The 27348-nt window shown below is 40.3% G+C and overlaps 1 protein-coding gene across 1 annotated transcript in view; it reads left to right on the forward strand.

The window, feature by feature from the left end:
* Positions 1 to 27348, forward strand: part of LOC122790648 (collagen alpha-1(I) chain-like) — an 882142-nt gene that overhangs the window by 529664 nt on the left and 325130 nt on the right. The window contains exon 18 of the mRNA XM_044058172.1: positions 6558 to 6611. Coding sequence (XP_043914107.1) covers positions 6558 to 6611 — 54 coding nt within the window. The remainder of the gene's footprint in view (positions 1 to 6557; positions 6612 to 27348) is intronic.

The following is a 27348-nucleotide window of genomic DNA, read 5'->3' on the forward strand; positions in this document are numbered from 1 at the left end:
TATTCAGGGTTGCCAGATTTCCAACCAGCCAGGTAGGGTCGACAAAAAAAAAAGTCTTTCACAGCAAGTGAAGAGCAAAAAAAAAAAAACAGTAGCTCTGCACTAAACAAGGACCTTCTAGTGTTTAATGCATTGCAGTTCCGCATTCAACACAAATAGCTGCGTGTTTAGCGATTTTTGATTAGCCCGTATACCGGCATACGGGCCAATCAAAAATCATTAAACACGGAGCTACTTCTGTTTAAAGTGGAACACAAGAAGCTCCGTGTTTAGCGATTTTTGATTGGCTGTATGCCAGGTATACGGGCCAATAAAAAAAAAAAAAAAAAACAAAGCGGAGGCTGGCCGGGATTTAAACCGGCAGGGCAGGACACGGGATCAGGCTGCTGATCTCGGGACAGTCCCGCCCAAATAGGGACGTCTGGCAACCCTGCTTATAGTGCTGATAACTGGATCTCTAAATATAGTGGTGATTTGAGCATTTTTTCTATTACTGTGGTGGTGGTGGTTGGGGGATATAGTTAAGCATAATAACCATGTAGTGTAAAGTCATGGCTTAAAGAAAATGACCTCCATTTTATTACTAGTAAATGCAAAGTCATACATCTTGGTAGCAGTGCTCTATCTACTCCACTTAACATCTTCAGTGATAAATTTGAATATTGTTGAAACAATTACAGATTTGGGAATTTACATCAATAGCAAGTTTTCCTTTAAAGCAAATGTTAATAAAGTTAGATTCAAGTCACTTCATTGCCTCTGCGTTCCCTGCAATTCTTGTAACATTGTCTGTTACTTTTGTTAGCCCAGTTATGGAATATAACTCACTGTTTTGCTTACATACATAGACTGATTTATTTTTACTTGAGTGCTTCCAAAGAAGTCTTACCAAAGAAATACCTGCATAAAGGTTATGGGTTTTGATAAAAGGCTACAGTGAAGTTCAAGGCCATGTGTGCTTGGTATTGAAATCCATTTTTAATCCAGTTTAAAGGTTGCTTTCAGGATTGAACCTTTTGGGTAGTGACTTAAATGACAGAGAGAAAGGCTGTTTATTTCTACTCACAGCTGTAAAAAAAATAAATAAAAAATTTAGGAGAAACAGATTTATACCTTTTTCTATTTCATCTTACTTGAATAAATTCCCCTTTTCTGTCAGGACTCATAGTATATTGTCATCTTTTAAACAGAAGCCTGATGTCTGGATTGGTGGCTGAGCATTTTTCCCATAATTATATGGGATCTCTGTTCCATAATGTTGATAGCCCAGAGGACTTAATTTTCTACTAAACAGTGCAACTAAAAACTATTAACAGATGCATGCTTCCAACTTTTGTCAGTCTACCTTTCTGCCTGTTATTGCTTCTGTGTTTGACTTCAACCAGAAAACTACCAATCTGTTTTTTTTGTCATATTATGGTATACTTTATCCTATGTGTCGGCACATCCTACATTTTAATGCTGTTGCATCAATTGTTTAATTGCTTTGTTTTATGAAGATCATACAATCTGTACTTGTATGGGCATGATATTAGCTTCACTGTCTAATCTTTGTATGTAATCATGGCTTTTGTACAGAAGTGATTGTATCATCACAGATGAGTTTTATGTTTTGAATTTGTCTGCTGCATCATCTGACAACTATTTTTTCATGTCTCTTTTTATGCTTTTCTGCTTTGATCCTTTTTGTAAGGGTTTTCCTTAGCAGTGCATAATCCAGTTAACAGACTGCAGTAAATAAAAGTAAATGTAGTTAATAATATACTTTAAACCTCCACTCATCTAATAGTGTAATTATATTTTGGTTATATTGCTATATTTACTCAGATTCAGTAGAGCTTTCCCCTTGGGATTCATTTTAAATGTGCTCTTCCCATGTCAAGTATTCAAGCTTATATAACAGTAAGTAATTTTAACCATTGTACTAAGCAAATGTAGACAATAATGTGATATGGAAAGGTGTAGTTTAGTATTTGTTTACATGTTTAATGACGTACTACGTTTGTATTTTCTGTAGTATCATCATCTTCTTTCGGCTGTTCCCGTTAGGGGTCGCCACAGTGGATCATCTGTTTCCATTTCTTCCTGTCCTCTGCATCTTGCTCTGTCACACCAGCCACCTGCTTGTCCTCTCTCACTACATCCATAAACCTTACATTAGGCTTTCCTGTTTTCCTGTTACCTGTTAGCTTCATCCTTAGCATCTTTTTCCCAATATAATTTGCATCCCTCCTCAGCACATGTCCAGACCAACATAATCTTGCCTCTCTGGCTTTGTCTCCAACCCTTACAACCTGGGCTGACCATCTAATATACTTATTCCTAATCCTGTCCAGCCTCGTCACACCCAGTGCAAATCTTAACATATTTAACTCTGCCACATCCAGCTCTAACTCCTGCCTTTTTGTCACTGCCACTGTCTCCAACCCATATAACATAGCTCGTCTCACTACCCTCTTGTAGACCTTCCCTTTCACACTTACTGGTACTCATCTGTCACAAATCACTACTGACACTCTTCTCCACCCACTCCATCCTGCCTGTACTGTCTTCTTCACCTCTCTTCCACACTCACCATTACTCTGGACTATTGATCCCATGTATTTAACCTCATCCACCTTCACCACCTCTACTCCTTTCATCCTCACCATTCCTCTAACCTCCCTCTCATTCACACACATGTATTCTTAGTCCTGCTGACCTTCATTCCTCTTCTCTCTAGAGCATATCTCCATCTGTCCAGGGTTTTCTCCACCTGTTCCCTACTCTCACTACAGATCACAATGTCATCTGCAAACATCATAGTCCACGGGGACTCCTGTCTGATCTCGTCTGTCAACCTGTCCATCACCATTGTAAATAAGAAAGGGCTCAGAGCTGATCCTTGTTGTAATCCCACCTCCACCTTAAACTCATCCGTCACTCCCACTGTAGACCTCACCTCTGTCACACTACCCTCGTACATATCCTGTACCACTCTTACATTCTCCTGTGACACTCCCGATTTCCTCATACAATACCACAACTCCTCTCTAGGTACCCTGTCATATGCTTTCTCTACGTCTACAAAAACACAATGCAATGAAAAGATTTATGCTAGCTTGCTGTAGTGTGTTCTGTGTTAAAAATGCTTTTACTGGTTATTCAACTCAGAATCTTTACCTTCTCCTCCTGTGTTCAGATTAACAATCTGATACTTTTTATTCATTGAGTTAGTACATGCAGTACTTTACCAGGCATTATTATTTTGATTTGGACTCAGTTGCCACAGAGCAGATGTTGAAAAAATGGTTGATCAACTCAAGATTTGCTGTGCTTGTTTCCATTTTTTTATGTAATTCTGTTGTCTTGAATGGATGGTTTATTTTTCTCCATGATATTAACATCATCATCGCCATTTTTCATTTTTTTATTTATGTATATGTGACATTTTCGGACTTGTCTAACCTGCAGTATGCGTTGAGAAATACTGTCTCAGGATAAGTACAGTGCATAAGTAATGTTATCATCTGATATTTTAGTGTTTAACAGCAAGAATGCTACCTATTCATCCCGAATGTTTCATTCAAACTGCATTTACAGCTCCTTCCATTGTCTAGAAGAATTTTTTCTTCATTTTTCTGTGTTGGAGCTTTCTCTTAGTCTCCATTTGGAATGAAATGGGGTTGAAAGAAGGTGGAGATCCATTTGTTATTCTTTGGCTGATGTATCCAGTGCCCTTGCATGGCAAAGGGTTTGATCCCCAAACAGAAATACTGCTTGCACAGTGGTCATCATAGTGCCTTCTACTGACTGGATAATTCTACATGTATTTGCTGTTAGCTGAAATACTCATAATGACAGTTATGCTGCTGATCTAATTTATAACTGGCCTTTATGGTTATTTGTTCACAGGTAAGTACTGGGCTAGCTGCCCTTGCAGGCCATTTTCAGCTTAGCAAAATTCCCTTTTGTGCTTGAAATAACTCATCCCATTTTGTTATAGATTGACCTTATCCCTCCCATGATTGATAATTATGTATTACTCCTTGTAAGAATAACTGGGATCATACCATAAATAATTTAAGGGGACCTATGCATGGGATAAATAATTTAGGAGCTGCCTCTGTCATTTAGTAGTGTAGGGGCATTGCTGGGGTAAATTTTCTGTTGCCTATCCATAGGTCTAAGTTGTTGAAAATGAACAAGGTTACCCTTTTATGTTGTAGTCTGTTCAACAGCAGCATCCTCTGAGAAATTTACCTGTCCCTCCAAACTGTTCTTTTGATGTTGCAGAAATGGTTTAGATCCCTGTACTGTTTCTGATGTCTTTTGACTTGATGTGCAGTGAATCCATCATAGGTTCATAGATAGGTTCATAGATTAGTACTAAGCTAAATGCCCTTGTGAGCCATTTTAAGCCTAGCCAATTATCCCTTGTGAGACTCAAACCCTGCACCGTATGTTTATAAGGCAAACATCTTAACCATTAGGCTACCCTTCCAACCCCCATTAATAGGTCAGAGGATTCCTTGGATGCTAGACACAGGTTACCTCTTAATAGTTTAGAGGATACTGAGTATAGTGACAGGGCTTTGTGTTGGTCCATGTAGGACATGTTGTTTAGGCTTTGTATCCTTTTAGTAAGATATCTCAGTAGACATTGCAGTTGTTGTATGTGTCTGGCAGATACATGCCAAAGGAGGTATTATAGTCAATCATTGGCCTAATGAAGGCAGAGTCAAAGGTTGCAATGACATCCCTAGATCTGGACACAATCCCTTTGTTTATAAGCTGTGAAATATAGAAGTACTTTCTTAAAACAGTAGACACATGTTGGTCAAAAGTTAGGTCATAGTCCACATAAGGTCCCAAATCCCAACCAACCCTTAAAGGAGTATCGTCAGTGTGGTAGTTTCCTGGGGTAGATGACTTCCCAAAGGATACAGTAATGCAGTTGCTGGCATTTAGTTTCAGACCATGATTTTGACACTAGCTGTTTATTTGAGAGAAGCTTTCTAGCAGGATGGCTAAGTCATTTGAGGATTCGGTGACTGCTCCCATCTTACAGTCATGAGCAAACCTAGTCAGACTGAGCCTTTTGGTATTGGCCTTTACTTCTGAAAAATAGATTCCAAACATGAGAAGTGTCAGTACAAAACCCTGTGGGACTCTACTGGTTACTGGTCCCTTTGTTGAGGTAACATACCCAGTTTTGATAGTCTGTGATCCATTTGGCAATCCGTCAGGTGACATAGGGGATTATTCCCAGTTTATTAACCGTTTCTGCTATGCCTGAGTGGAGAATTATGTCAAAAGCTTTGGCCAGGTCAAGGTATAGGGTGTGTACCATTTTGCCTTTATTAATTCCTTTGGTGACCCTTTCAAAAAAAAAAAGCCACCAGGATGAGTAAGTATGATATGCTGTTGATGAATCCAAGTAAAGACAGTTCCAGTGTTTGGATTTTCCCTATGTCCTAGATTAATTATGTAAGTCTTTCCATGTCTTTGCATATGAGGTTGGGTCAGACTTATGGTTATGTAATTGCTTGAGTCTGTGAAAAGTACTCCCTATCTGGTTACCTATCAAAACATCTACTCTTCATAACATCTAAACTCAAAAAATGAAGACCATTACATCTAAACTTCAAAACATCTAAAACTCATAATGTTGAATCTCAAAACATTGAAAACTGCAAAACAACTATAAATAACATCCCACAGAGTTTTTACTATGTTTATGCAGGGGGGCAAGCACCCCTGCACCCCATGTGCACCCCTCATAAATTAACTATACCAACTTCAGGGTCGCACTACAGAGGGGGGAAAAGTTAATTTCCTAACCCCACTGTAGTGCAACCTTGGAGATGGTATATTTAATTTACGGGGAGTGTGGGGGGTGAAGGGGGGGGGCTTGTCCTCCTGCATAAACTTGGCAAACAGTGTGTGGGATGTTATTTATAGTTGCTTTGTAGTTTTCAATGTTTTGAGATTCGATGTTATGAGTTTTAGATGTTTTGAAGTTTAGATGTTATGGTCTTGATGTTTTGAGTTTACATGTTATGAAGAGCAGATGTTTTGACAGGTAACCCCCTATCCAGGGGAATGATTGTAGTTGCTACAAAACCTGTAAACCTGTAAGGAGGCTGACCATGAACAGTGTTAGAGGTGTGGCTAAATCATGCTTAATTCTATTTAAGATGCATCCAGGGATATTATTAGGACCTATCAGTGCAGTACTTTTATCTTTTGATAGCACTTTTATGGCTAGAATGTGGCTAGCATTCTCTCCCAGTAAGTGCAGATATTTTACAGATTATTACTTCATCATTATAAAACTGTCAAAATGTAAAGTCTTGTATTGTTAATACTGCTTTTAATTCTAACAATCATGATGGTATATATATATATATATATATATATATGTGTGTGTGTGTATATATATATATATATATATATATATATATATATATATATATATATATACACACATACATATATATATATATATATATATATATATATATATATATATATATATATATGTACATACATTTTTTTTTTTTTTTTTTTTGCAGGGTCCTCCTGGAGCCTCTGGAACTGTTGGATTGGCAGGATTCCCTGGGCCTGAGGTAAGTCATTTGCTCTTTCTTTTAAACAAATTCTGTACCTAATTAATATATAACGTGCACTGTGCAGTTATACTTAAGCAGTTAATGCAACACTAATTCCGTCCATCCATCCATAACCCCTTTTTCACATGGGGTCGGGGTGTTACTTCAACAGTGACAGTCATCTAGAACCAAGGTTTACACCACTCTGTGGCTAGCCCTGCCATGGTAGTTTCTCCACACCATACACTCACAATTTTGTCAGTTTAGTGTGTCCAATCCACCTACTGCATATGTTTGGATGTGAGAGGAAACCAGAACACCAGGAGGAAACCCACGCAGACACAGGCAGGACATGCAAACTCCACATAGAAGTCATCCCATCAAAAAGTTGTGCCATTGAACCTCTTGCTATGAGGTGACAATGTATCCACTGTACCTTGGTTATTCAGTCAAAAATGGTATCTGAAACATTAGGGTTACTTCTTCATTCTTGAGCTCGTAGCTAAACAATTTCCCATCAAGACAAATACAAGAAGTGTAAATATGCAGTTAGCAAGCTCATGATTCTGGGTCATGAAGTCTTTGTCAAGCACTTAAAAAGATTGCTCCGGCTCTTTGATGAAAGATCTTATAAGATATCCCTGATTAGAAGAAGCATAAAAACATTGAATCAAAAAGAAGCTTGATGCTTCATCCCCTCCTTCCTTCTCCTGGGCACAGCTACTGTTGCTAGCATTTTTCCACAGGATTTTTGCCCTGAGGCAGGTCTGGTTCACAGCTGAGGACTTCCTTTTTCATCCATCAAAAGGTGTCAGTTTGTTCCTTCTGCTACAGTAGTATCAGTGAATGTACTGCAGAATTTTAGCCCCCCCACACACACACACACACACCACACACCACACATACACACACACACACACACACACACACACACACACACACACACACACTTTGTTCTTGTTTAGGGAAAAGTTTGGGTCTCCACTGAGAGCTTAACTACATATCCATGGAAATTCCTCTCAGGTGGTCCATTTCTTCACCACTGAGTCCTCATCGGAACATAATAAAAGGACTGTGTTGAAGTTACATGCCTAGCTCCTAAGTGATTAACTATAGCCAGGTTTATTGTCTAAAAAAGGTGGAGTCTGATTTGGATGATAAAAAGAAGGCAATTTGCAAGAATACCTATATTGTAAATACAAGAGATTTAGTATGGGAGCAGCTTCCCAAGGGTTGGAACTTTTCAGTATAAGAAAGGTCATCCTAGATTATCATCTCTCTGTTGCCCTCTCTCTGTGTCACTGTGGCAGACCTGACGTACTGTACAGTAAGTGCTCATCTTTTGAGAATTTATTTAATTTTTTTTAAATCTATAGGTGTATTGTTCCTATATGATGTGGCTCAAAATTTCCTGGACTTTGCTAACTCAAATGTCCTGGTGCATATAGTTTCCACTCCCCATAAGGGGCATAAAGATTGTCAACCTGGCACTCACCAACATGGGAGATCACTACACCACCACTTGTGTGGGGGCCCTCCCTGATAAATCTGATCATGAATCAGTCTCATTCAAATTAATGATCATACCTGACCCGCACATCAAGAGCAATCAGGTTAAAGACTTCACCAAAGTAAACTATAGTCTTCTTAAGTGATGGCATTAAGTTTCAAAGCCCCTGTCCCTACTGATGACAGGGGCATCTATACTGAGGTATACACCAGTGCCCTGTATAAACACCTATACAAATATATAGATTCAGCCATACCTGAAAGGATCAAAATAAGGACCTCAAGAAAAAAACAAGCCACTCTAATGGACAGCCAGCATAAATAGTCTGTACAATAAGAGGAAGAAAATGCTGTCCAAAAGCAGTGGGGAACAGTCTCAGCAGTGGAACACCACCCTCCACAGCTTGAACAGGCAAATTAGACATATTGTAAAATCCTCTAAAGCCAGCTACGAAATGAAATTAGCATTCATAGCTAAGGATAACCATAAGGCATTCTTTAGCTATATAGCAATGTCTTTTGTCTTCTCATATTAGGGGTCACTGCAGCGTATCACTGGTCTGCAGATTGATTGGCAGTGGAGTTTTTACAGTGCCGAGTTGCCATCCTGGTGCCTAACCTTTACAGAAGGCACAAACACACAGACCCACACATGCACCTACTGCATGTCTTTAAAACTCAGTTGACTGCAGGGAGGACATGTAGACTCCACACAAAAGGTGCTCCAACCAAGAATTGAACCAGAGCACCTCTTGCTCTGAGGCAACAATGCTAACTGCTGCACTACCACTGTCAACATTCTTTAGCTATATCCGAAATCTAAATGGGAAGGCCCAGATTTACACAGCGTTAGTAGTGGATGGTACCACCCACACTGAACCTGCAGAAATAGCTAAACTGCTAGCAGATAGGGTCAGCTCATAGGGTCATAGGTTGGTACTAGGCTATCAGCCCTAGGGCCCATGCAAGCCTAGCCAAACAGTTCCCCGGATATTTCTTCCCACAATATTTACTTCCCTGGACCCCTGTCTAGCAGGGCGACTGACGTGATCCCCGGGGTGAATTTCCCATCTCCCATCCAATCATTAAGGTTCCTTTTGAAGAGGGCCAAGGAGGTGCTCTGCTTGATATGTATGGCCAGTCTATTCTAGAGTATGGGGAGTCTCTGGATCAGGAACCTGTCCCTCCAGCATGTTTTGTTCATTGTGATGACAAGGTTTAGATCCCTGGAGGGTGTGGCTCTGAGGGATTGGGCTTTCTTTAAGTGGAGCATGTCCAACAGCTCAGGGTTTGACATGGCCTTGTATGTTAAGCAGAGATTGCCTCTGAGTAGACAATATGCCACAGAGTATAGCTGGAGTTTTTTTGGACGGTCAGCATAGGGCATCTGCTTTAGGCCTGTGATTCTTTTAGTGAGGTATTTCTGCGGCCTTTCCAGCTGTTGCAAATGTCTTGTGAGGTACATACCAAATGGGGCATTGTACTCTATAATGGGTCTAATGAGGGATGAGTACAGTGGGACAGTGACCTCCTTTTTTCTGGATGAAAAGCCCTTAGTGATGAGGTGTGCCACATAGAAGGATTTCCTGACTGTTGTGGTGATGTGGTTATTGAAGGTGAGACCACTGACCAACTGTGTCTCTAAGTCTCTCATCACACTTTCAGTGTTTAGTGTACTGCCACCTATGCGGTAATTCATGGGTACATGATTTTTCACAAACGGGATAACTATACATGTGAAGTTGTTAAATCTCGACGTTTATTCTCACTGATGGGTTCGGAGCTGATCCTCGGCTCCAACATGACTGATAGCAAAGCTCAAGGTTTGCCAATAGCTCGAGACCAAGCCCATTATCCCATGATGCACTGCTGGAATTACCTCAGATCTAGTTTGCCGCGGCATAGATCTCAGTGTTCCAGACAGCTCGGACCAAATTTATTGGATAGATTGGTCTATTTGCAAGTTTTAAAAACTTTTTTCTTGACTTTCTTGTTAGGATAGTTTATATATATATATATATATATATATATATATATATATATATATATATATATATATATATATATATATATATATATATATATTTATATAGATTTATACTTAGATTTAGATAAGTGCCCTGTGTTGGCTTGTTTTTTTCTATAGAGTTGACCTAATAGTTGGCCTTGTATTTAACCAAATTCTTAGCAGCAGTTTGTTAAATAGTTTCTTGAGTTTGTTTTTTCTATCGTTTAAATTTGTCTAAAATTAAAAAAGAGATGTCTCATGAGAAAGAGAAGCCACATCCTAAATCTGGCTTCAAAAAATGTCCAGATTGTGGACAAAAAATGTCAGTCACTGACGGGCATGTTCAGTGTGTTTATCGTCTGGGGGCATTACACCTCCAAGACTCTTGTAGCATCTGTCATTCCTTCTCTTCCTGGATACTTTTAGAGAGGAGGAGGAAATTACTGGATAGGGTTTACTTCAGTACCCCTTCTTGGAAGCACTGGGTGACCAGGATGGTGTTAGTAAATCCTCAAAGTCATCCAAGTCTTCAGGTGATTCCAAAGTATCGAAAAAGGCTAAAAAAATGGAGGGTGTAGGATTATCAATTCCACTGCCCTTGGAACTGAGTGTCCCTTCTGTTCAGAGCCAGCTCACAGCTTTGGAGCCATTTTCTGAGATTCCCTCATCTCCTCTGCTTCAATCAGCACCCTCGGTGCACTCCTCGAAGTCTTCTGTCAGCCTCTCTGATCTGGATGTGGACCGGTTGGTGCAGAAGCTTTTACGGGCACCAGGCCTTGCCAAATTGTTGTCAGCACCGAAGATAATTAACCCAGACTTGACTGCTCCCCCTCCGAGCCGTACTGGAATCTCAGAGCCGGAGGAGCCTGACCTGATGGTTGTTGAGCCTGTGGAGCCGAGACCTGCTCTGGTGTTATCAGTCCCATCTACTCGGACATTCTCGGTACCGACTGGGGACGTTAGGAGCCAACACTCTACTGTCGGGTCCGGAGAGGATAGTTGTACCGACTTGTTGGTGCTGACTCTTCCTCTTGGGGCTTCGGCTCGGATGAGCCCGGCACCTACCTTGGGCTTGGAGCCCATGGCCTTGATGCAGGAGGATCGGACGGTCCCTTTGGATCCATCTACCCCTTCTCGTCAGAGCCATGGTGCGTTCGATGCCATGAGGAGAGTCCTGTCTACAAAGAAATCATCAGCATCAGGTCTGGCTTCCTCCTCCCCTCAAGCACCTGTGACCGCTCCTGCTTCTACCGGTCACCCCAAGCGTAGGGACCCTGAGCCTCAAGTAGCGCCACAGAGTGCCCCCTGCTCTTCTGAAACCTCCCCAAATGCCCCCAACTGAGGAGGTACCCAGGAAGAGACTGTGCAAGAGGAAGAACGTGGACACCCCACAGGAGTCTTTGACATCTGACACTGACTTGGATGAGTCAGAAGGGTCACCTCGATCCCCCTCTGTGGATATCTCCTTTGTGGAGATATTGGAGATCCTTAATCAGAGGGGTGGTTGGCAGTCCAAAAGCCCTACTGAAGATGAGTCAGTGCTCTTGAAGGCTTTTGGGTCTCAACCTTCCACCTCTTGAGTGTCTCCGCCTTATGATGAGCTCATGGAGCTGATCTCTCGTAAGGTGTGGGAGTCTGTGGAGGCCATGGAACCTGTCCCTCGGAAGCCAAATAAGTTCATCTCTGCCCCAGCGGACAAAGCTTTTTTGACTAAGGGAGTGCCTGTTGATGCCATGGTGGTGGCAGCAGCCACCAAAAAGGAAACGTCTGAGACATCCTCATCTATCCATCCTCCTAACAGAGATTCCAGGATCATGGATAGTTATGGGAAACTCATGTTTAGTCCAGCAACTTTTTCCCTTCGATCAATGAACTATTTAACCCATTTTACAAGACTACAAAAAGATGATCTGAAAGAGCTAGGATATGCTCTCCAGGGTACGGTAGCTGCAGGGGTTGCCGACAAAGTTAACACCCAGCTCGCTACCCTGAACTTGATTGTGAACTCGTCCATGCATCTCATATCTTATGCAGCTGATGGTTCGAGTAGAGCCGCTAGTTCAGGCATTGCCTTGCGTAGACGAGCTGGGATGTGTCTCTGTTCCTTTGTGGAACCTTTCAAGTCTTCCTTTATCAACTCCCCATTTGATGGCTCATCCCTGTTTGGGCCCAAGGTAAAGGAAAGTCTAACCAGGTGTGAGCAGGAAGGCAATACTATCTGCCATTGGAGTTCGTTTTTCTACCCCTTCTCAGCCCTATCCTAAGGGCCCTAAGGAAAGATGTGGTTCTGAAAAGCACAGGGAGCCTTTCAGGACACACATGGAGAAAACCCCCTCTAGAGGCAGAGGAGGGGATTATAATGGAAGACACCGCCCACGCAGCAGGGGGGGGTCCACAACAGCAGGGTGACAGAGGCCAGTTCTCTGGTCAGCCCTACCAGCGCTCCTGAAAGGAGACCCGGCTGTCCGGCTCTGGAGGCATTCAGGGGTCACTTATCTTTGTACCCAGAAGCCTGGCTAAGCTTAACATCTGATACCTGGGTACAAAGCATCATTTCCAGAGGGTATTTCATACCGTTCTCTTCCCCTCCCACTGCTGTCAACAGAATCCCGGATGTTCCACCCAGTCTCGGGGAACAAGCAACTATAGAGGTCCGCAAGTTGCTAGGGAAAAAGTCATCCAGCCAGTCCCAGCAGCCCAAACAGGATTCGGAACTTACTCAAGATTCTTTTTGGTTCCAAAGAAAACAGGGGACTGAAGACCTGTCTTGGATCTCAGCAGACTCAACCATTTTGTAAAAAAAAAAGAGGTTATGAATGGTCATGCTTCAGGCCATTCTTCCCTTTCTAGGGAAAGGTGATTGGATGTGCTCCATCGATCTCAAGGATGTGTACTACCGCATAAAGATGGACAGACACTCCAGAGATCACCTGCGTTTCTGGCTGGGCGCTAATCGCTACCAGTTTCAAGCCCTGCCCTTTGGTCTCACTACAGCCCCAAGAGTGTTCACCAAATGCATGGCAGTGGTCAGGGCTCACCTGAGGCATCTAGGATTCCAGGTGTTTCCATATCTAGACGATTGGCTCCTCACCGCCACCTCCAGGCATCAGTTGATTCAGGCAACACAATCTACTCTGACACTCTGCCACCACTTAGGCATTACAATCAACTTCAAAAAGTCTGCCTTGTCGCCATTGTAACATCCCGTCTTTATAGGAGCAGAGTTAGATACCTCAACCACCACTCTACGTCTTCCAGTCAAAAGGGTCTCACTTCTTTGCCAACACATCAACTCATTGGTGTCAAAGAACAGAGCTACAGCCGCAGAGGTCCTGAAAGTACTAGGTTTGATGGCAGCAATTCTAGCCATTCCACTCGCAAGGATGCATATGCAAATTCTTCAATGGCTCCTGTTCACTCAATGGTCTTACCAGAAATTGCCAATGAACCATATGATTCTCATCACAAACTCTTTCAAGAGGGACCTTCGGTGGTGGTTGACGTCTCTTCATGTCACAATAGGAAGACCCTTTGTGCTCCCCCCAGTAGCCACTGTGACCACGGACGCTTCCCTGATAGGGTGGGGGGGCATTTTCAGGGAAAGACTGCCCAAGGTACATGGACGGATCAAGAGCCACATCTGCATATCAATGTTCTGGAGTTGAGAGCAGTACTTCTGGTGTTGCAGTACTTTAAGAACTCTCTTCCTTTAGGGACAATTGCAATTCAGACAGACAACATGTCAGCGGTCTGGTACTTGAACAAACAGGGCAGAACCAAGTCTTATCCCCTTTGTCGAGAAGCCCTCAGGTTATGGCAGTGTCATCCCAGCATTTTCTGTTAGCAACTTATCTTATCTATCTGTTATCTTATTTCCACCTTGGATTGGATGGGTTAAATATTATTGCCCATAAGTTATCTAAGGTTTTTCTCAAAGGTATTTTTCACATGAGGCCTCCTGTCAAAATCCCTTATTCTCCTTGGAATTTGAATTTTATGCTATCTCAAATAATTCTTCCCCCCTTCGAACCAGCATCATCTTGTGATCTCAAATTTTTGTTCTGGAAAACTATTTTTCTAGTGGCCATTACTTCTGCCCGCAGAGTGTCAGAACTTCAAGCATGATCTATCAGACCTCCTTATATGATTTTCCATGCTGATAGAGTATCTCTCGGAACAACTCCCTCCTTTTTGCCTAAAGTCTGTTCTGAGTCTAATATAAATCAGGTCATTTAGTTGCCAGACTTTTTTCCCAACCATTCCAACAAATTAAAATACATGCTGCATAAACTTGACGTGCACAGACAGCTCAGATTTTATCTTGATAGAACTAAGGATATTAGAAAATCAGATCAACTTTTTGTATCCTTTTCGGAAGCTAGAAAACAACCCTTTCAAAATGGTTATTGTATTGTATCTCATTTGTTCATGCAACTGCTAACATACCTTTGCCACACAAAGTAAAGGCTCATTCAATCAGAGCCGTTTCTACATCTTCTGCTTTTCAAGTTAAATTGCCCCTTGATAAACATTTGTGCTGCAGCCACTTGGTCTAAGCCTCATACTTTTATCACTCATGACAGAGTGGATAAGGCTTCCAGGGACAGGTCTTCCTTTGGTTCTACGGTCCTGAAAAATGTACTCCCATGAGCCACAAAGGATTGAGGGGTGCTAGGGATGCTAACCATCAGTGAGAATAAATGGCGAAATTTAACAACTTCACATAAAGAAGTTATGTACTCACCATAACGTTCCATGTGAGTTGTTTATCTCGCTTTTATTCTCACTTCCCTCCCTCCATCCCCCTCCTGACTGACAGTTGACCTAGAGGCTAGTATCATCCTGGTTGTTCAATACTACTACTTCCTTCTTGGGGAGTGCACCCTTTACAGGGGTATATACACATGCAGCAAACAAGATCTGAGGTAATTCCAGCAGTGCATCATGGGATAAGGGGCTTGGTCTCAAGCTACTGGCAAACCTTGAGCTTTGCTGTCAGCCATGTTGGAGACGAGGATCGGCTCCGAACCCATCAGTGAGAATAAAGGAGAGATAAACAACTCACATGTAATGTTATGGTGAGTACATAACGTCTTTATTTCTTGGCATTAAGCTTGAGTCCATGGCTCTGGCATGAAGCATCTGTTTCTGTAAGGCCCTTTTGTAGAATGTCCACATTATTTGGGGATTCAATAATGGCTCCCAGTTTGCAGTCATCTGCGAACTTTGTTAGCCAGAGTCCCTTAGTGTTGGCCTGAGAAGTATATGCCAAATAAGGGCAGTCCCAGGACTGAACCCTGAGGTACTCCACTTGTCTGGAGCTGGATTTGGAGTCGGCTACTTTTACAGTCTGGATTCTGTCAGTAAGCCAGTTGGCAACCCATCGAGTGACATAGGGATGTATGCCCAGCTACGTAAGTTTATCTATAATTCCAGAGAGGGGAATTGTGTCAAAGGCCTTGGCAAGGTCCAGATAGGCTGTGTGGACCGCCTTACCCTTGTCCACAGCTCTGGTGACTGATTTGAAGAAGTCAATCAGGTTCAGGAGACAAGATCGGCCCTTCACAAACTCAAACTGGGTGGGGTCCAATGTTTGAAGGTTGCCAATGATTTTGTTTATAAGTTCCATGATCATGCGTTCCATGCCCTTGCAGATCAAGCTCGTCAGACTGATGGGACGGTAGTTCCCGAGACCCAAGGTGGATCCCCCCTTGTGGAGTGGGATAAATGTAGCTGTGCTCCACTCAGTGGGCATAAAGCCTGAGGTGAAGCTATGATTAAACATGACACTTAGGTGAGGTGCCAGTTCATTTTGTAGTTCATGTAGTACACAGCCTGGGATGTCATCTGGTCCCACGGATGCTGTATTCTTAGCTTTGGAGAGTGCGGTTTCTACCAGTGTGGCCATGATTCCCGGAAGTTGGCAATCTTTTGGTATTGAGATGGGCCATTTAGGGGGTGAAAGGGTGGTGAAGTTGGCACTAAATCAGTCTGCCAGGATATTGGCAATATCCTTGGGATCAGTATATTTAATGCCATTCTGTTGTAGCTCAGAGCAGATCTGAACGTTGCCATTTAGATTCTTGACATAAGTATAGAATGCCTTGTGGTTGTCTTTGGAATCTTTGGCAATTTTATTTTTGTAACTAGTTTTGGAGGATTTTATGCGGGATCTCAGCTTCTTACTGAGGCTAGTAAGGGAGTTTTTTGCATCCTGGGATTTTCCTCTTTTCTGCAACAGTGGGAACTTCACTCCCCTGTCCCCACCAATCGCATCCCATAGCTTACCTATCACCAGTCCTGCACCTGGTATCTCTAAAGAGCAGGTCATAACCACACTCTCCAAGGCCCAAAAACACAGCCTGTGTAAGCCCTGACAATGTTCCAGGCTGTGTCCTAAATGGTCTAAAACACGAGTTGCCAGAAGCATTGGGTACCCTATTCAAACACAGCTTAAGCTTTGTCCCAACTGAATGGAAAACAGCAACCGTTATTCCCTTACACAAAGGGGGTCCATCAGCCAACCCTGGAAACTATAGACCCATAAGCCTAACCAGCCTTATTTGCAAGGCCATGGAGAGAATCATCATGGACCTTATTAATAAAGAGATGAGACCTTCAAACTCTTGACCCAACCCAGTCTGATTTTGTTAAGGGAAGATCATGCCCGTTATTTATTTATTTTATTTTACATTTGTTTACCGGGCTAGTCCAACTGGATACATGTCCATTTTCAGTAGAGGCCCGGGGAGTTGAGCTCCAAGTTAGGACAATGACATTAACACAATAACATCTAAGGATACATGAGCTAGTTAAAAACTATTAACAGTATGTATAACAGGTTATCACAGTAAAATGTACAGTGCAGAATACAGGCATAACAAAGGATACAAGTACAATCTAAATTTACAGTGCGGAATACAGGCATAATAAAGGAATGTAAATACAATCAAGGTAGTCAAGAGATAATTAGTAACATAGTTTAAAAAGGAAGGAGTTGCTTTTAATGAGTAGATGGGTTAGGAAGAGTAGAGTATATAGACACTTAGACTAGTCAGATTTAGAGCATGGGCATAACCAGTGTGTATTGAGGAATACTTTCAATTTGTTTTTGAAACAGGATAGTGAGGGAAGTGTGGAGAGTTCATTTGGAAGGAGGTTCCAGGCTTTTCCAACTATATTAGAAAAAAGGGAGTCACCAGCTTTATTGTTTGTTTTAGTAGTATGTACTAGAAGTTTCTGAGAAGACCTTAAGGATTCCAGGTTTTTATAGGGAGTGATTAGTGTGGAGAGAATAGATGTTTTGGAAGGTTTATGAAGAGTCTTGTGGGCTATAGTTAGCTGATGGAATTTAATTAGATTTTGTAGTTCAAGCCATCCTAGCTGCTTTAAATTGAGGCAGTGATGGGTTCTAAATGGGTTTCCTGTTGCAAATCTGGCAATATTATTGTAGGACATTTCTAATTTGCTAAGATTATTTTTAGATAGGTTAGTAAAAATAGGTGAGGCATAAAGAAGAGAAGAGATTAGATGAGTGTGTGCTCCTGTGGTTTGAGCTGAAGGTAGGAGAAAGGATTTTATCCTATAGAGAGAGCCTAGCTTTTTGTTGATAGTTTTTATAGTATTGTTAATATGGATGTCAAAGTTCAGATTGTTGTCAATGGTGACTCCTAATAGTTTGGTGGATGGTTCAGTGGATATAATGGTTTTATTGGTAGAGTTAACTGAGAAATCCAAAGGAGGGGATTTCTTAGTAGGAGAGAAAAGGAGGAGTTTAGACTTTTTGGGGTTTAGGAGAAGGCATCTATGTGTGAACCATTGCTCAACTGTGTTAAATACTTGCTGGGTAAGATAGAGAAGTTCAGAAGGGGAGGGGGCTGAGCATATCAGTGTAGAGTCATCCGCATATTGTGTGCATGTAGCTTGGGGGATGGTAAGGTGAAGGTCATTGATGAATATGGAAAAAAGTAGAGGTCCAAGGATGGACCCCTGAGGGACTCCAAGGTTGACGGGTAGGTGAGTAGAGAGAGACTTTTGCGATAGTACGGCTTGTTGTCTTTTATCCAGGTAGGACTGGAACCACTTTATGGAGGATGTGTCAAGTGACAGGGATTTCAGTATAGTGATGAGAATTTGGTGATTTACCATGTCAAAAGCTTTAGTCAGGTCAATGAATAGGGTAGAAGAGAGTTTGCTAAGGTTGCGGTTGTTGTTGATACAATCCATGAAGGAAAGAAGGGCAGTAGTAGTGCTATGTGAGGGTCTAAAACCATGTTGACAGTTGGCTAGTAGGTTATTATGTATTAGATGGTCAAGTAATTGTCTGTGAATGCATTTTTCCATGATCTTTGCCAGAGGTGAGAGGAGGGCAATGGGGCGGTAATTGGAGAGTTCAGTGGATCTAGTGGACTTCCTCGAGAATGTCACCAGAGTCCTGGATGAAGGCAAATCAGTGCATACAGCCTATCTAGACTTAGCCAAGGCATTTGACACAATCCCCCACTCTGGCAACATTGAGAAACTCACCCATCTGGGGATCAACCCATACATTGTTAGGTTAGTAGCCAACTGGCTCACCGACAGAACACAGTCAGTCAAAGTTGGGGATTCCATCTCTGTCAGCAGACCTGTCATCAGTGGTGTTCTATAAAGATCAGTTCTGGGCCTTCTAGTGTTTGAGATTTATTTCTTAGAAGTTCAGGCAAAAGTAGATGGTCTGTGGCTAACAAAGTTCACCAACAACTGCAAACTGGGGACAGTCATTGAATCCCCGAACGATGTCAACATACTCTAAAATGGGCTTACACAGATAAGTGATTGGTGGTAAAGCCACAGTCTTATACTCAATGCAAAAAATGCATCATCATCCCATTCAGCAAGGGGGACATCCCTACAAACTACAATATCAACAATAACATCCTAATTTTAAACTCAGTAGTGAAAGATTTGGGAACACAGGTTGACAGTTGCCTCAACTTTGATTAGCATGTGTCTACAGTGGTGAGGAAGGCCTTCTACATTGCACATATCATAAATAAAGGCATAGCATCCAGAGTAAAGGAGCTTATAACAGTTCTGTACTCATGCCTCATCAGACCAGAGTACAGTGCTCCCTTTTGTATGTACCTCACCAGACACCTGCAGCAACTGGCGAGACCTCAGGTTTCTCACCAAGAAAATTCAGGTTCTTCAGCACATGTCCTATGTGGATAGACTGAAGGCACTGTCACTGTACTTTGTGTCATATAGACTGCTTAGAGACAACCTGTGCCTGGCCTACAAAGCAGTCTCGAACCCTGCCCTAATGGAATTGCTACACATCTGCAAGTCAAATGGGACATGGCTTACTCAATCTAGGAGCCTTAACCTATCATGCGACATAAACAGAACATGCTGGAGAGACAGATATATTTCACAGAGGTTGCCACTCCTCTGGAATTAACTTCCAATTCATGTTAAACAGAGCTCCTCTATGACCCTATTTAAGCATAGCTTGGACAATTGGATGGGAAACCACAAATGTATCCTGGGGGTTGCACCTGCGTCCCTTCTTGACAGGATCAGGTGGTGCTGCTTACAGATTTGCATGCATATATAGACTTTATCTCCTGGTCTATAAGGAAAAAAGGGTGTAACATGGCTAAGCTTGTACGGGCCCCTGGGCCATTAGACTAGTAACCTCCTATGATAAGAGGTAACATTTACCTGAAATGTCTGGCTGGCCACCTCCTACAGGGTTAGGATCTTAGTTTTTATCTGTCCCATACTCCTATTAAACCTTTGAGCTTGTACAATCCGGCTATTGGTTATAGCTAGCTCTTCACACAAGATGTCTGAGTCACTGCATTTTATCTAGCATATATTTAGATTCTGAAGGACAGATCAGTTGGCAGGGCAGTCTTCTGTATAGCTGTATTCATTCCACTAGGCAGAATACCAGCAATGTTTTTGCAACAGTGTTGGATCTCTTATCTTTTTTTGGAACTCCTGCTTTCTATAGATTATATCAAAGTACCACCCATACCTCTCAGCTTTCTTGCTCAAGTATTCTGGACAGAGCAGCCAAAAATAATCTGGGATCTAAGTATCAAAACAAGTAACAGTATTTCAAAATAGTCCTCTAATCCCAAGATAAAGTCAGTAGATCAACATGTTTTACATCAACATGCGTATTCTGGACAATAAGACGTGTGAATCACTGACAGCATTATTGACCAACTGTAATTTCAGTAATTTCCCTTAAAATCAAAATAATTACAAGGGGCAAGGTAAACATTTGAGGCACAATCAGAGATGTTTTGCAAAATCAGGGGTAGTTTGCGTTACCAACTTCAGGAAAGAATGAAAGAGGCTTCCTCTCTGTCTTTCAAAGATAAAGCAGAGGGAACAAAGGGGAAAAATACGTCACCCCACCAGTGCTATTTCAGAATTCTGAAAGCATAAAACAATTCAAGGAAAACCTTTTCAGCTGTGAACTAAAGGATGAGTCAGTGCTGTGCTGAATGTTTTTTCTTGGAGGATCTTGAATTATAGTAGGCACATAGCAAAACTGTCTTCTCTGGACACTTGGTCATTAAGGAAACTTTCAGCTGGTTGAGCTTCAAATTATTTATTTATATTTGTTGACCGGGAGTGTCTGACTGGACGTAGGTCCATTTTCAGCAGAGGCCCGGGGAGAAAAGCTCCACAGGTAAAATAAACAGACAGTAGTTACATTGGATTACATAGCGATTAACAATTTACATAGCAATTACTTACAACATATTTAAATTGTTCATATAGAAGATGGAAAGATGACCTAATTAAAGAAACCCATTAAAGACTTGTCATCCCGAAGCTGCCCTGTCCTTTATATTAATTTCCAAACTATACTGCTTGCAAAGGTAAAAATAGTAGTCCAGGACACACAGCATAAATGTATTTAATGGAGGTTACCCTTACACAGGCAACAGAGCATAGCACTCCCTTAGTAGAATGACCTGTTAGTGACAATGATGCAGTCTTCTTATCCAGTTTTATAACACTTAGTCTAGTTACTGATTTTTAAATGAGAGAGTGTAATTCCATTGACATTTTTCAAAGAAGAGAATATTCTTTGTACAATGTTTTATTCAGTTTATTGAGAAGAGGTTAAAATCTCTACATCAGAATTGTTGAGCAGCTCTAATTATGGCTCCAAAAGAATTAATCTAAAGTGTTGGCCTTTAATTCAGAGTCCAAACAGCAGATTTATTTTGTTATACAGTTCTTTTCCATCAAACTGAAAGTGTGTTAAAAGAAATTGAAATACATTACTAATGGATGCTAATGTGAAAAAGCTATTACTTAAGGCACTATTTATTTCATGTTCTATGGATAAAGGTATAGGGAATATATTATGTCAATTATTTTACACCACCTAAAATTACTAAGATATATATAATTTGGATACGAAGGGTAGTGTCTCCTCTGGGAAACTCTGAAGTTTGTCAATTTCTCTTAAGTTTGAGGCAATTAATGATAGGAAAATAGATGTCAAAGGACATTTCACTTGCTCTATTTCTGCTGTAGTTTATATTATGCGATGTCCCTGTAATTTGTATTATGGGGTGGGACTAAAAGAACATTTACAGTTAGAAGTAAAGAACATCTTATAAATATTCACACAGATGTGAATAGTTTTAGCTGCACATTTTATAGATAATGCTAGCAACATAGATTGTTTCAAAGCTTTAGTTTTAGGACAGGTACCCATGACTGGTATTTATTGGAGAACTTTAAAACGTTCTTATTATATAAGGAAATTATTTGTATTCCTAAATGTAATACTTTAATCCCATTTGGACCAAGTAATTCCTGTAACTGGAAGGTTTCTTAAATGCTAATTTTTAATTAATGATGGTATACTTTCCTTCTGTGTATATATTTTGTATTTTATGTGTTGATTTTTATCCTCATTGGAAGGCTTTTTGCCAAGATACCAAGGGATTAAAGGTTTTTGGTGAAGACTTGTAGTTTTTAATTAACAGTGTATTAATTATTGTGCACTTTGTCTTTATGTAACAAAGGAATACAATCATTGCATTGCCCTCCTAAACTGTGCCATATGTTGGAAGTAATACCTAATTGCCTTCTTGAATTCTGATTTAAGTAGGTTTACCTCTAGATTAGATATAGGAAGAAATAAACACAAACTAAATGACTCAACAGGATGTGAACTCGGCAACTACTTCTGGAATAAATTTAGGATTGGATATTAAGGAAAATATGTCCTTATGGATGATGATGAATACATATTCACACTATAAAGGTGAAAGTTTTGAACTTTTCAGAGATGAAAAGTGACAAACTTTTCATCATGGAGGAAAATAGGTTATAGTCTCAAAGTTTGTGTCAGAGAAAGTGCTATGAATCTTGCCTGTTTTACAACTTCCACCATACAATGTTCAGTGCCCTTACAGAAGCCTGTGCTTGAATGTTAGATTTTTGAGGTATATCAGCCCTCAAATAATCTAAGTAACATGGAACTAAACCACTGGAACCAAACAAGCAAACCCAAGGACCAGCACCTGGAAACTGTAGTGCACTATCAACCACAGACAATGAATTTTACATAGGTTTCGTCTTTATTCAGACTTCTTCAGAAACTGTTTAAACAATCACTTCAAAAAATCTCAATTTATAATACCGAACTTAATCACATAATTAAGTAATGAATCACATGCTGCTTAGTTTAAAGCAACCTCAGCATGCAAACCCAAACACAATATAATAACTTATAAAAGAAAAGTCCAATACATTAAAATAAATACATTAAAAAACAGAACCCAATGGTTCCTTTAATAAGAACCATAAAAAGACATATTAATACATAACAATTAACATATAAACATAATATAAATATAAATATATTACCCAAGAATGTGTTTTAACTTTAAAATGGGGCCAATACTAATGTGGTCATTAATGCCAGGAAAAACAGTGGCATTCAATCTCAATTGCCACTTAGTCTCACTAATATCAAGATGGACATCCAAAATTCTGCCCTGCATATCTTTAACAATTTTTTGTATGAGACAGAACTTAAATTCATGTCCACTATGTAACTCAATGCGTCTATACAAGGCATTTGTCTTTCTCATATGCTTGATGTCCAACATGTGTTTATTAATTCTGTCTCTAAACGCCCTACTGGTTTTCCCAACATAAAACGCTGGACATTGGCCACACTTAGCCAAATAAACCACATTTTTTGAATGACAATCAAAATGACCATGTAGCCTAATTGACACACCGGCCACATATAGCTGAGAATCAGTGCGCAAAACAAGATGACACACGCTACATCTACCACATGTAAAATTGCCAATTGCCCTACCAGTAGAATCAGTTAAAAAATTACTACCCTTTTCTAATAACTGTTTGAAAGATTTACCCTTTCTAAAAACACATTTTGGTCGATCATTAAGTTTTTCCCATACCAAACTATCAAGTAACATCTTTCTTTGGAAAGTTTTGACCATGATTTGGTTAGGAAAGTCAGATATTGCAGAAAGATGGCACTGGATAGTGGAGTAGTGTAGATCTACTTTCAAAAGGGAATGCAGGTAGTATAATTATCAATTTAAAAAATGAACAAGCACAGGAATCTATCTAGTTCCAATCTCATCACCATGAGTGTTGAGCAAAACAATAAAAAACAAAAGAAACTCGTGGCCTTAAAACTTCGTAAATGAGCTCATTCACAGTAATTTCCAAAAAATTATAAAACCCAGGTAGTGTTCCAAAGCAACAAGCCTTTATTCGTCACAGACAAGTGATCCTCAGTAACAAAAAATTAGAAATATTTTAACAGTGTTAAACAAATCAGCTTTTATATACTTAAAAGTAGGTATGGAAAATGTATGAATTGTTTAATTTTAAACCAGCCTATTCAAGACAAACATTATAAACAGGGCCATAAAAGTGCATTTTAGAACAACAGTTACTGACCCCCCATATACTACTACTGATTAGATCAAAATACTGTTTGCCTTGAATAGGCTGGTTTAAAATTAAACAATACGTACATTTTTTGTACCTACTTTTAAGTATATAAAAGCTGCCATGTTTAACATAGTTAAACTATTTCTGATTTTTTTTGTTACAGAGGATTGCTTGTCTATGAAGAATAAAGGCTTGATGCTTTCTATAATTATCAGTTTAGTATTACAGCCACAGGCATCCAGTTTTTTTAATCTTCTGCACAATTTATAAATCTTTACTGTTTTGTTAAATATTAATGTATTCTGTGCATACATTCATGGATCTATATGAAGTCACTCACTGTCCAAAGAACATACACTTGAATCCCATGACAGCTAGTTGGGAAAGGGTCAGGGACAAGTACTAGAGCAGGGGAACAAATTTGATGATGTCATTATGGGAACACTAGAATAATTTTAAGGAGATCATGTTATGCTTTGATTACTAAGATGTCTGGATTTTGTATAGAAGATATCATTTGTGAGGATCAATGAAAAAGCTTTGTTGGAACTCCTAGCAATGGAAAAAGATGGTTTTGCGAAGTACTACCCTGCTAACTGGGACTCAAAAAGGGGATCTGTTTCTTTTTGTAAAGTGTTTCACTGTACATAGACGTAATGTCTCCATTAAATGTCTTTTTAAATTGTCACTGAATTAATAGTGTAAAGATCTGATAACTATTCTTACAGCCAATGTAAAGTATCATGCCTGGCTGTTGCAAAAAATCCTTGTATCAGACAGTTTGTCTTCTTCATGCAAGACGAAGTGGGCAGGCCTCTAAGTAGACAAGGTATGTCTGTTTCATTGTTTCCTCATATGAGCTAGTTCTCCTGAAGGGAGGGCAGTCTTAGGCTTCTACCAGGTCCTGTAAAGTCCTGTTCTAAAAAAGACTGTGTTTTGCTCTGTTCTTTAAAAGTGCCTCAATCAAACACATATGAGCTGCACTTACCTGTTCAAGGATAAATACTTTCACCAGAATCTTACTGCCCAGATATTCAGTCTAGAGTGAAGTGGGCATATTTTTACTTTTATACCCCCTCGTGCTGACCTTAGGCTTCATGGTCTTCCTAATTTTCTTTTCTTTTGTAGTGCATGGAGCTTTATATGCCCCATGTACTTTCTAGGTACAGAAAAAAAGAAAAAAAAAAGTGTTTTGATGGCTTTCAAAGCCATAAAGCACTTAGAGGGCTGTGTCAGAAAGGCACTGTAACACTTTGTTTACAGTCCCCTTTCATGGCTTTCAACTTTCCACATATTCACAGAATATTCATATTTTTGCCTTGTGTGTTTGGTCTGTTCCACATAAAGTCCGTGGTTGACAACTTATTGAGGATTGAAGTCACCGAATAGTGACACATTTGAGTTTCAAAGTTTGTATCTTTAAAGGAAAAAAACACTTTGGGCAAACACATCCTGTTATTCTAGCTACTTTCTAAGTTTGTAAGAGGAAATTTTCCCTTCAGACAACAGTGCTGTCATTTACTGGTCAGTACTGGCAGATTTGACTGCCTAGCGCTAGACCCAACCTTAACAACTTAAGCAGAAGGGTGCTTAACAATTAAGGTTGGGTCTTGCACCACTTTAACGCTTACCTGACTTGACTTTTTTCCAGATTTTAGAGCATAATCACAGCGATCCTTGCAATACATTGATGAGGTATATTGCACAGTGAAGGAATAGCACAAATGCTTCCACAGATTGTGTCTAACACTTCTCCAAGCTAATAATTTAATACATCACCTGCTCACTAAAATGATCTCTTGCTTCCCCCCAGAAGAAGCATGCCAATCACCATCTGCTCATTTGTTTCCATGCAGCCCATGTCTTCTACACATTTGGGTCTCAGATATCATAGTCACTTAAAATGATCTCTTGCTTCCCCCCAGAAGAAGCATGCCAATCCCCCATCTGCACATTTGTTTCCATACATCCCATGTCTTCATCACATTTGGGTCTCAGATATCATAGTCACCTAAAATGATCTCTTGCTCCCCCCCCCCCCAGAATAAGCATGCCAATCACCATCTGCACATTTGTTTCCATACAGCCCATGTCTTCATCACATTTGGGTCTCGGATATCATAGTTGCATTCTGAGATACCCACATGTTACCATGGTAATGAATATCCTGTTACTATCCTACTGAAGAGGCAGATTCCCATAAGAGCTATTCACTGCCTTTCCATTGTAGTGTCTTCCAGAATCAAGGCCACTGATTAAATCCGACTCTCTGGTGGTTTGAGTACGTACTGTTTCAAACCATCAAAGTATGGTATTCAGTTATATTCTCTGCTTGCTTTTTAGTGGAAGTCATCTGGCTAAGTCCATTTAGCTGAACAGGCAAAAATTTTCATCATTTTGTTACCTTGAAATGACTTACATTAGTGCGCACAATGCATGGGGGGCTGCCCTACTAATATATTCTGATCACCTGTTCAACTAATTGGATCCTAAAACCGAGTCTCATTTAAAAGACTCCTCTGTAATTCCTTACCATTGCTTGCATGATTGCTTAGAGCAGTTTTCAGAATAATAAGACTCTACTGTCTTTTGATTGCTGTGAAGAAATTGTGTTAGCTGGCAAGTAATTACTGTACTCTAAACACATCTTTCTTCATCCCAACCATCTACTCCAAAACTGGTATTGTTCATTTCAGGATGCCCTCATTGCAATTTTCTCTTCCATCTCCTTTATGACATTCCTGCCAAAATGGTAATGAGTGGCATTCCCTTATGATGCTCCTTCACTGCTGATTTCAGATAGTCATGACTAGAAAAAATGTCTCGTGAAGAACCTGATTCTGAGAATTTACTGAAGCAGTGCGCACCTCCCAAGTGGTGCAAATGTTCAGAATAATAAAAGCCTGCTGATTAAGATACTGATATGTATTTGGATTAATGCTGAGTGTCTATGCAATAATTTTCTTGAGGCATTATATTCACTGATGGCCTGCATATCTGTGATACACATCCCATATAAAAGGCATTAGGGTAGCATAACAAAAAACGATGGCGTCATATGTAACTGTGATGTAATATGTAAGCAGACAAGAAGACGTGAGAGCTGAACAATCTCCCCTTAAGTGACTAGCATAATTAGATATTAAAACATACAATATAATAGTTTGTACATTTCAATTTTTTCAATGTGTATAAATTAATAATTTAAAACTCTGAAGCTCTTTTTTTTTAACTGGATCTGATGTTGTGTACACAGTTGTGTTTTATTCAGAC

This window comes from Protopterus annectens, chromosome 16.part0 (assembly GCF_019279795.1).
Source record: "Protopterus annectens isolate FY-2018-M chromosome 16.part0, PAN1.0, whole genome shotgun sequence".
Lineage (NCBI taxonomy): Eukaryota > Metazoa > Chordata > Ceratodontiformes > Protopteridae > Protopterus > Protopterus annectens.